Source organism: Papilio xuthus, unplaced genomic scaffold (assembly GCF_000836235.2).
Source record: "Papilio xuthus unplaced genomic scaffold, Pxut_1.1 DF828780.1, whole genome shotgun sequence".
In the NCBI taxonomy this organism is placed as follows: domain Eukaryota; kingdom Metazoa; phylum Arthropoda; class Insecta; order Lepidoptera; family Papilionidae; genus Papilio; species Papilio xuthus.
Genome location: NW_013529869.1, coordinates 4649620 through 4660170, shown reverse-complemented (window position 1 = coordinate 4660170; position 10551 = coordinate 4649620). Strand labels below are relative to the sequence as shown.

Genomic DNA, 10551 nt, shown 5'->3' with positions numbered 1-10551 from the left:
CAAGGCAGCCCTAGTTAACTATTGTAACTTAATTTTTGTACGAAATCTATTTCATTTCCGTGTATCTAGTTCCCACCCAAGTTGTATTAGACTCCACCCACGTGCTTTTACCTCTCCCACTCACCACGCCCCCAACAGATAATTGTCTCTCTCCTAGCTTCATTGCTTCTGGTACTTTTAAGCTTTTATCTCTTACGCACCTTCCACGATCCTAAAGGTGTCTTTCTCTCTCACACACACTTATACACTTCTCTGTAGCGAATCAGCCCCAGGCTAGTAACATGTCGGTACAGTAATTTCTGTGATTCCAATTGTATTCTACAGTATAATAAATTAATAGCACAATAATTGTGAATTGGCTTCATGATAAGTGATGGTAAGGTAAAAATTCTGTAAAATATTTTTATGCTAATATATTTATGTTTAAAATGCGAACATTCCTTTGAAGCGTATAGTATATTGTATTTCCATTGTTATGTAAGATTGATAAAGATATCTGAGATTGTAATATTAACGAATTGATATTAAAAAATGCAGCTAAAGTAATATAAACTTATTTACTATGTGTACGTATTTTAAAAGCTATGGTAATTTCATGTATTTGATGCGTTTTTACATGAATAGTTTTAGCATTCTTTGACATGTTGCAAAAATATTATAACAGTAATAAACAGATAGAATATTATTTAAAGATCCAAATGGACAAGGTAAGGTGATGGCTTTTATTATTATTTCATAATAAAACTGTTTTTTTCCTAAGAAAGTTTGTAAAAATATGTAGTAATCTTTCATATATTTATACTAGAATGTGAAGAGCAAGTGGATTAGGCAAAAAAGAAGGAAGTTTCCCCTTTCTGTGCAGCCTTTCCTATGTTGATTAAAGGTATGGTGTGTATCTGTTGATGCCAATGTTTTTAGGCAGCTGTCACTTTGCTATTTTGGTGTTTGTATATAAAATATTTTAAATGTATAAAGCATTGTTATTAACAAAAGAGTATTATAGCTTTAGATTAAGTAAAATTTATTTTAAGTATAATCTGAACAATTTCTGATTCAATACCACTTACCCAATTTGATACTATAAGGCGTTTTTTTTCGTAATTATTTTAAAGTTTCAAATATCTTTTATAGTGTCTAGCATGAAAAAAAAATATGTCTAAGGGCATGGTTGCGCCCCTGCCAATAATTTTTTTTTCTGTAACAATATTTGACATGTTGACTATAGCAGCTTATATATAAGATTGTTTATTAAGAATAAGAGTGCCCATTATTACTACAAATACCTAACAAAAGCAACAAAGTTTTGTAACAATAAAATATATTCGACTTGTATTAAAATATTGTAATCTTTTAGATGTATTTTAAATAGATGTATATTAAGATAGAATGGTTTTCCTGATGTAAGAATCTCATATTATTATCCCTCTTTAGAATTTTACTGCAATATTTGTCTCATAACTTCCATTTAACTTGTTATTGATTATAATTATGTTTATGTGATTAAAAACTTTATTATATATAAATTGTTTTCTTTTCGTTTGTTTCGATCTGTTTTTCAGAAGTGAGATCTGCAATAAAAAATTCTTATATAGGTTTCTTTCTAAACCGAGTTTCTCACTTGTACAATAGCTTACTGGTTGAAAATAATACAAAGTTCATCAACACAGATTAGTCAATTTTCATTAAAAATAACATTGTTGTGTTTGCATAACTGGTATCAATGTATTTTAACATAACAAAAATTACCATTACCAAGTGAGAAGTAAGACATTCAGTCTTCCTCTGTTTGGGTATTGTAATAAGTTATCTGCCTAGAATTGACAGCTTTCTTCAGTGCTCGTCTCCTAGCAGAATAAGCTGCCATCTTTAGCAATCGTACCCGCCTTTTTTCTTCTGTTTCATTAGCAATTCTTTTAGCACTGTATATTATTTCGTATTTTTAAGAAATGGCCAGGCCCAAGCCAGCCCTATTGTTGTGTTGGACACCCGTTCAAGTATGAGTTGGATGGCACGGCATAGTATGGGCGCCTAAGCGCCTAATACAGTCAGGGATTTAGATCATTCATTATATTTGTCAATAATTATATAATACCTTTATAAATATACTTCAATCCTTATGACCGGAGGTGGGTACAGCTGTAATAATAACTATGAATTCTTGCTAAACACAAAAACTCACATTAAGTAAATAAAATAAAAGTAGCAAGTAGGATATGAAATAACGGTGGTTCTTATTTTACCCGTTTTTTTATGGCAGAAATACATGGGACTAAGCCGTTAAAATAAGAAAAAAGTTGCGCCAAAGACTCGCTCAAGCTGAGTTGTCAAAAAGTTGGCAATTGGCATTTCATCTGTCCATCTGTTTTATTTTCTTCTACATCATATATAGTTATTTACTTTTCTATACCAGTTGGATAATTTGAAGATAACTTGACTGTAGTTATAATGTAAGTGTATTCAATTTCTCCAAGCAGTAATATTTTGGCCATACTACATGTATTTAGTGAAATATTGTGTTAAAAAATATTATTTGCAAAAGACCTGGGAATTTACGGGAATTGAGATTTTTACAGTGTAGTATTATTGTCGTGATACAAAAAGTAAATTTTTCATTTTAGCGAAACTTCTATAGAGCTGTGCCGTTTAATGTTTTTAGTAACATAATGGTGTGAATCTTCGTCTACAAGTGAACAAACAATATAACATAGATATGGATAAAATAATGGATTCGCCCGTGGATGGAAGTCCACTGTCAGAGGCAGAGGGCTTTGCAGAGAGCGAAACTGACTACTCAAGCATTAGGGGAAAGGTGAGTTTTTCTATTTCATCTTAATAAAAATATTCCCGCTCATTTATGCCGCCAAATTTTAAAAGCCGTAACTCGATTAAAATAATTGCATTTGCAAAATAATTATTTATTCTTAAAAATATAAAACTGTATCGTAAAATTGCTTAATGATAAATATTGCACAAGATATGTACCAAAATTTCATAATATATTATATTGTATGATGAAATTTTTCTGCATTATTGTACAACCACATCCATTGTATGCAACACTTATTTTTTTATTTATGTTAGTTTAATCCAAAATCTAAGCCTTATAATGCACATATTCTCACTTGAAGGTAAATTAAATTTCTTTATTGGCCAATATTGTCCTACGGATCAAAAGCCTTTTGTCCAAATTCCCCATCCAGTGATTTTAATGGCAATTATTTCTAAATAAAAATATATTTGTAGATGATACTGGTAAGTCCAACAGCTGATGAATATGACCTGCTAAGGAAGCAACTCCTAGAAAGGATGGAAGCTGGAAATGGAGAAATCATATATGATATTGGACAGGGCGAAGGTAGGTTTAAACAGTTTCCTATGAGATTAACTATATAAGGAAAATACACATAAATTAATTTTCAATATATCGAGATGTGATTCATTTGGATAATTCTCATAAAATCCCAAAATTACCTATCAATAGATTAATGACAAATATTTGAATTAATTCATGTTTTTATTCTCTTAAATTTGTACTACTTATGCTTCTAGAAGTGAAAAATATTGTGGACCCCAAAATAAATCAGTTTTGAACAAATTTATGAATATATTTTAGCCATGATAATGTTCTTTTCAAAAAAAACATCCTAAATTGTTTAGGTTTATTGTAAAACTGCTAGGACAGGAATTTCAAGATTTCGTGAGAATTACCCATTTAATAATGATGCAATGATTTGTTAATAAAGTTTGTGCTTGATGTGAATGTATTATAAAAAGTTTTGAATAAATGTGATTCACTGTCTTACTTTACAATGAATTCTCAAATGTTTACAACCAATTTACAATTTCTAAACAAATATTTTTAAAAAGTCACCCCTAAAGATCTAAAGTAGAGTAAGGAGGGAAAACTTTGTATAGAAAAAAAAATCTTCAATGAAATTACATTAGAAATCACAATAATACATGTTAGTTTACATATAATTATTTATTTTGCAACTTTACACTGGATGATTGAGGACACCATTTGGAAAAAGTAGTCATATTGTGTAAACTTTATTAGATGGCAAAGGTTTGTCGGAGGATGAATACAGTGCGTCTGTTGCAACGCTACAGTCTCTGGTAAGCGGTGAGCGCATCTCCTGCGTGGAACTGCGCCGTTGGGATTGTGGCACCGGCCTCGTAGGACAGTACCTGCTAAGGACTGAGCTGGATCATACCGACTTTATGGAGATACGGTCAGTTTAAGATATCTTAAGGCAGCTAAGCCGCTAATGTAGATACCGTATTGTTTGCAAATGCTATGTATTAAAGTGATAATAACACAAACAGATGTGTTTGACGGATAAACATAAATTTTTGTTGATAAGACTTATGCATATATTTAACAATACTGGTTTATATTATATATAAATAAAATGATACTAATTTTTTTTTTTTTGAAAATCGTAAATATCATGTTCTTATGACCAGTAATTTTTATATTACCAATAACTTGTAATGAATTAAGTTGATTTCGATAAAATATATTTATTTTAAATTTGTAAATATAAGAAATTTGTTACTTAACTTTTTAAACAAGTTTGTTATCAATAAATTATGATGTAAGTATAAAGTTGCACTGATTACTTAATTAAGCAATTACATTGATAATGTTAATAAGTGTCATAGGGTATTTCTTAAAATAAAAAAATAGCCACTGCATTTGTATTCTATTCTCATTATAATTACACTTTCTTAATATCTTCAAATATTTAGCAGAAATATTTCATTCGCAGACAATATCATCTAATAGTCTTGGTGGGTCTGCGAACTTTCATAAAATAATTGTTAGGAACTCTCCAGGGTAGCGGTTGTGGGTAACGTAGACGCGGGCAAGTCAACACTGCTGGGTGTCCTGACGCACGGCGAGCTGGACAATGGGCGAGGACACGCGCGTCAGCGACTCTTCCGGCACAAGCACGAACTGGAGAGCGGGAGGACCAGCTCCGTCGGAAATGACATCCTCGGCTTCGACAGCATGGGTACATTTGACATATCTAAGTATGGTGAAGGAAAACTTCATGATGTCTGCACATATATGTGAACATATTCAAAATGTATGTGTGAAGTCGACCCACACTGGGCCACACTAGTTAACCTAGTAACTTTTACTTAGTTTAGGCTCGGAGCCTCTCAGTGAGGTATAGTGAGCTGATGATGATATCCATGTTCACTTTCGACCTAGATATTCACTGTAGCGTATGCATAAATGTAGTGTTGTTTGTCTCGAAAGTACACGCCATAAGTACATTCCGGAGAGAGGGGACGTCCGTCGATGTCAGACCTTTGGACCGGCAACACGTATCGGTACGCGAACGAGCCGAATATAACGCAACGAATGCTATATTCACCATGTCCATTGCGTTATTACACTGTGCTGCTTTAACCTTAATCAAATTATCGGTCAATCTATTGGAAAGTATTCTCGATGTTTAATGGTTGAATTTTGCTTCGACCTTGTGCAGGTAACGTGGTGAACAAGCCAGACCACGGTACCCTGGACTGGGTGAAGATCTGTGAGAAGTCCTCCAAGGTGATAACGTTCATCGACTTGGCGGGACACGAGCGATACCTCAAGACAACCGTCTTCGGCATGACCGGACACGCGCCGGATTTCGGCATGCTTATGGTACATTATTTATAAGTGATTTGAAATAAATTTGTGTATAATTTTAAGCAGGGTTTTAGATATTTTTAGAATCCTGCTCGAAGGACCATTTATGTTAATTAGAATGATTTTGTAAAATGAACGATGTATAACTGTTAGATTGGAGCTAACGCGGGTATAGTTGGCATGACGAAGGAGCACCTCGGACTGGCGCTGGCGCTGTCCGTGCCCGTGTTCGTCGTCGTCACCAAGATAGACATGTGCCCGCCCAATGTGCTGCAGGTACGTTATATACATCACACATATGTAAATATGACAAACAACAATATATTAGCAATATTTCAATGTACATAACAAAATAATCTCAGTGTTTAATCTTTTGATAAATCTTACAAAATACAATAAAATACTATAAATCTGTTAAATACAAGCATTAAATATCATCTTTGAGTAAAAAAAACTATTTAAATGTCAATTACTTAATTTTTTTCTGGTAATAAAAAAGACCGTGAATATTTTAAAAAATGTCTTGAGTTATATGACGTTCAATAGTAATAAATACTGTGTTGGTTTAACAGGATAACTTGAAGATGCTGATCAGGATTCTAAAGTCATCTGGATGCAGGAAGGTGCCCGTCATGGTGAAGACGAAGGATGACGTCATCGTTAGCGCCACCAACTTTGTATCGCAGAGGTAATATTCAAAGTGTTCTATTCAAGTTTCATTTATTTACAAAAGTAAAATTGAACCCATCCACGAGAATATTGGGTTTCAAGTATTTATACCCTTTTTCCACTGGCACGACTAGTCGCGCGATTTAATTTAGACTACTATTTTCTTGTCCCTGCTTCCAACCAATTTTCATTCGCTTATTCGCTCATTTCGTTAGTGTGATATTTAAAAAAATGTCTCCTGTATGCAATTAAAAGTCAACCGACAGACAAGCAAACAGATTTACAGTAATATTCAATATATATTTTTTTATCTTACAAACTGACATATTGATTGAATATATTGTTTGATATATATAAATGTATTGCGTTACTGCAGGTTATGTCCAATATTCCAAGTGTCGAACGTGACAGGCGAGAACCTGCAGCTGCTGACGATGTTCCTCAACCTGCTGAAGACGCGCATGCCGGCGCACGACGACAAGCCCGCAGAGTTCCAGATTGACGACACCTACTCCGTCCCTGTGAGTCTCCGCATTCTTCTATTGCCTTGTATTGTTTTCTTCAACACGATTCTTATAATGTTTCATTTTTATTTATCTATTTAATCAATTATATTGAGGTTTTGAAATACATATATATAAATCTGGGAATATCATATAAATCGCTACGTAGCAACACAATGTTACTTATAGCGGGTGGAGGGTACTAGGCATTGCGCTGATGACCTTGAACATCCAAGATGACTTGGACAAATTGGTGGGGGTTGGAAACATTTAGATTAAGAGCCATGGTTGAGGTTGAGATCCAAGACAAACACGACATTCAGGAATGAATTATTCAAAGATCATCATATATGAAAGATTACCTGTTAAATGAACGTCAGGGTGTGGGCACGGTGGTGTCGGGCACGACGCTGGCGGGCACTATCCGGCTGAACGACACGCTGCTGCTGGGTCCGGACGCGCTGGGCCGCTTCGCGCCGGTCGCGGTGCGCGGCATACACCGCAAGCGCATGCCCGTCCCGGAGGTGCGCGGCGGACAGACCGCCAGCTTCGCACTCAAGAAGGTAACACTCACACACACCCGTAGTCTGCTAGCCCCATCAATAATAACCTAAATTAATTAAAATATCAAACTACGATAATTCGTATAGAGCTAAAAATTGGTAAGAATATCTCGAAAACGATGGCTCGTTTTAATTTTTTTTTTACTTTTTGACTAAACTTACCGTTTGTCCGAAAAACACGTAAACTCATTGTTACCCTTTGACCTTGATTTTTTACAAATGCGGTGTCCATGGGGACTTCATAGATCACATATAAGGATGTACCAAAAACTCCTAAAAATATATAAACATTCCGGGTCATATGTAATTCACAATCAAAAAAATAGTAGATTCATACTCAAAAATGTATCAATACATTGCAAATAAGTAAATATAACCATGAAATTTTACTTCCAAAACACTTGTATTAACATAATATTGACAAAGAAAATGAAAGGGTGACCTATTTCTTATTATTATGCAACTGTATAAATAAATTATAAATAATTCATTTGAATGTAACAGATAAAGCGGTCTCAGATCCGCAAGGGCATGGTGATGGTGTCTCCGGCGCTGAACCCTCAGGCGTGCTGGCAGTTCGAGGGCGAGATCCTCGTGCTGCATCACCCCACCACCATCTCCTCCAGATACCAGGCCATGGGTACATATTGGGCAAAATGTTTTTCGAACCTAACTTTTTTCATCTAAAACTGTGTTAATAGCGAGCTAAAATTATTACAGCAAGAGAAATCCATCTTGTATATGTCACAGACAAATGATAAGTAAAGAAAATGTATGCATGTATGTTTGTGATCAGTGCACTGCGGCAGCATCCGTCAGACTGCATCGATCCTGTCAATGTCGCGCGACTGTCTGCGCACTGGAGACAAGGCGCTTGTGCGCTTCCGCTTCATCAAGCACCCAGAGTACCTCAAGCATGGCCAGCGCATGGTAAACATACTATATTTACACCTTACACTTCTATATACACTGCTCATGTCTTTAATTTAAATATGTTTGGCTCTGAAAAATAAATGAAATATGAAAAATAATACGGTCAAAGTGACCATAAACTCACGACTTTTTTTTTACTAATGTTGACTTTTTATTATTAGTGCGTTTAAAAATGCTGTTATGTGTGTGTGTGATGGTGCAGGTGTTCCGCGAGGGTCGCACGAAAGCTGTGGGCAACGTGCTGCGGCCGGAGCCGGTGTCTGCCAGCCGCGCGCCGCCCGCACGACACAAGCACGACATACATGCACACTCCGCGCAGCGCAGGCACAACGATCACGACGTTAGTACAACGTATACTAGTCTAATACACTCGACGAATTCTATGTGCGACTGACACTTCTTTTTAGTTGGTTATAACATATTGTGTTGTCGAGAATAATTTCTTGGGTAGCAATTAATCTTCCAACCTATCTAATGTTGCCTTATCAGCAATCAAGGAGAGTCAGTCACGGTTACATCTTACTAAATATTATAAATGCGAATTTTTAGATGAATGGATCGATGGATGTTTGAAAGTATCTCCGAAACGACTGGATGGATCTCGCTGGAAATTGGCATAGATGGCATAGATCATAGTCTGGAAGAACACATATTCTAATTGTTAACTTTTTTTTTAATTTGTTACGGACGGAGTCGCGGGCGACAGCTATATAAAAAATGTTGTGTTTACTTCCCACCGACAGCAACAAGATAAGGACACGGACGTGACAGCAGCGGACTCGCCGTTTGAGGTGCAGGCAGACAAGCGCGGGGCGGGCGCAGGTGGCGGCGGGCGGCGGCCACGCAAGCGACACGACAAGCCCGGCCAACCCTCGCACCCCGCCGTGCCCGCCAACTGAACTATCCCCCTCCCCCCCCCACATACCATACCCCCGCCCTCCATGCTAATTAAGCATCGTGAGCCAGACATCGCTGACAACATTCAAAAGTATAACTAGATATGTCTTAACCTTTAAAAATATATCTTTGTCATAAAATATTTTTCTTCTATTTAAAAAAAAATAATAAAAAAAGTATTTCGATCCGCCTGCAAAGTGAAAAATATGTAACAATTTATTTCCAAATTTAAAATACTTAAAGCAAATCTCAGAGGAACAAAAATCTTGAAAATATTTTGTGATTTAAAATTATTTGTCCATTTAACAATGAATTAAAGAGTAGATATTTTTAATAATAACTACTGTACCATAGACAAAATAAATACTCGGAGGCTTGTAATGAATGCCAGCTGAATGTCTGGCGAAGTTGTAAACAAAGTCTGTTGTAAGTACAAGGCCGTAGGTTGCTGTTTAGTTAGTAGGTGTGTGTGGTTGTTACATATTTTTTCGACTTCTAATAAATTATACATATAGGGTATGCACTCATATTTTTATAGTCCAAAATTTTTTCTTTTTTTTTCAATCGGATAGCACCATATTTTATCTAAAAATTAGTGTAATATTTTCTACTTATTTTGTTGCCGTCGGTACATTTTACAGTACGTCATATTTACATACTTAAATCGATAGAAACTTGTCGCTAGTAAATTTAGCTCAAACATTTTATCCGATTTTTATTAAGAGTAAGTCGAAATTTTCAAGTATTTTTGAAATCTTAACAATAAGTTTACAATTTTTATATTTTCAATATAAAATATACCATCAATATTTTTTCTAGCATATCAGTGTGTTGTGAAGAATCTGTTTCGTTTAATTATTATAAAAAAAATATATAATTTACTTTATTCAAAAGAAAAAAATTCTATGTTGACAATAAATAAAAAAGTTTGTATTTTATTCAAGTTTATGAAAAATATATATTGGTTTTGCTTAAAATGTTTTTGGTTTATTGAAGAGTTTTTTTTTTGTTAATAGATTGGATATAATGATTTAATAGAAATTGGCTTGTCTTTATTATATTTGTACATTGTTAAACAACGTCAAAAGCCAATACTGCGTTTAAAAGTGATTACTGATTATTAATTGAGTACAGAATTGTACATTTTAATTTTGTTTCAATAAATGTTTTTTTACAAATTGTTCTTTCGCACATCAAACATGATAATTAATTTCTGCATACTAATCGCCACAATATCATATTAAATGCAACAATAGAATAGTCTGATGAAATCTTCTGTACAGTTGGGAAAATTTCAATGACAGCTGTCATATTCTACTGTCAAGCTGTCAGCCAA

At 34.7% G+C, this 10551-nt stretch overlaps 1 protein-coding gene across 2 annotated transcripts; it reads left to right on the top strand.

The window, feature by feature from the left end:
- The first annotated feature begins 2337 nt into the window (after nucleotides 1–2337).
- Nucleotides 2338–10009, top strand: GTPBP1 (GTP-binding protein 1). 2 transcript variants are annotated; one of them, XM_013326956.1, is made up of 14 exons: nucleotides 2338–2447; nucleotides 2657–2809; nucleotides 3244–3355; nucleotides 4058–4232; nucleotides 4840–5018; nucleotides 5502–5665; nucleotides 5804–5926; nucleotides 6223–6338; nucleotides 6696–6840; nucleotides 7203–7385; nucleotides 7890–8025; nucleotides 8182–8315; nucleotides 8521–8658; nucleotides 9062–10009. In XM_013326956.1, exons 2-14 carry the CDS (start codon nucleotides 2711–2713, stop codon nucleotides 9215–9217), a joined length of 1860 nt encoding a protein of 619 aa, XP_013182410.1. In that variant the 5' UTR covers nucleotides 2338–2447; nucleotides 2657–2710; the 3' UTR covers nucleotides 9218–10009. The 2 variants fall into 2 exon arrangements, with proteins under 2 accessions (XP_013182410.1, XP_013182409.1); XM_013326955.1 differs by having other exon boundaries at nucleotides 2619–2809.
- Nucleotides 10010–10551: the final 542 nt, after the last annotated feature.

Excerpts from the sequence above, each read along its gene's own strand:
- GTPBP1 (XM_013326956.1), top strand. The coding sequence starts at position 2,711 with ATGGATAAAATAATGGATTCGCCCGTGGATGGAAGTCCACTGTCAGAG. Across the intron at positions 6,339-6,695 it reads ACCAACTTTGTATCGCAGAG|GTTATGTCCAATATTCCAAG; the intron begins GTAATATTCAAA and ends GCGTTACTGCAG. Across the intron at positions 7,386-7,889 it reads CCAGCTTCGCACTCAAGAAG|ATAAAGCGGTCTCAGATCCG; the intron begins GTAACACTCACA and ends TGAATGTAACAG.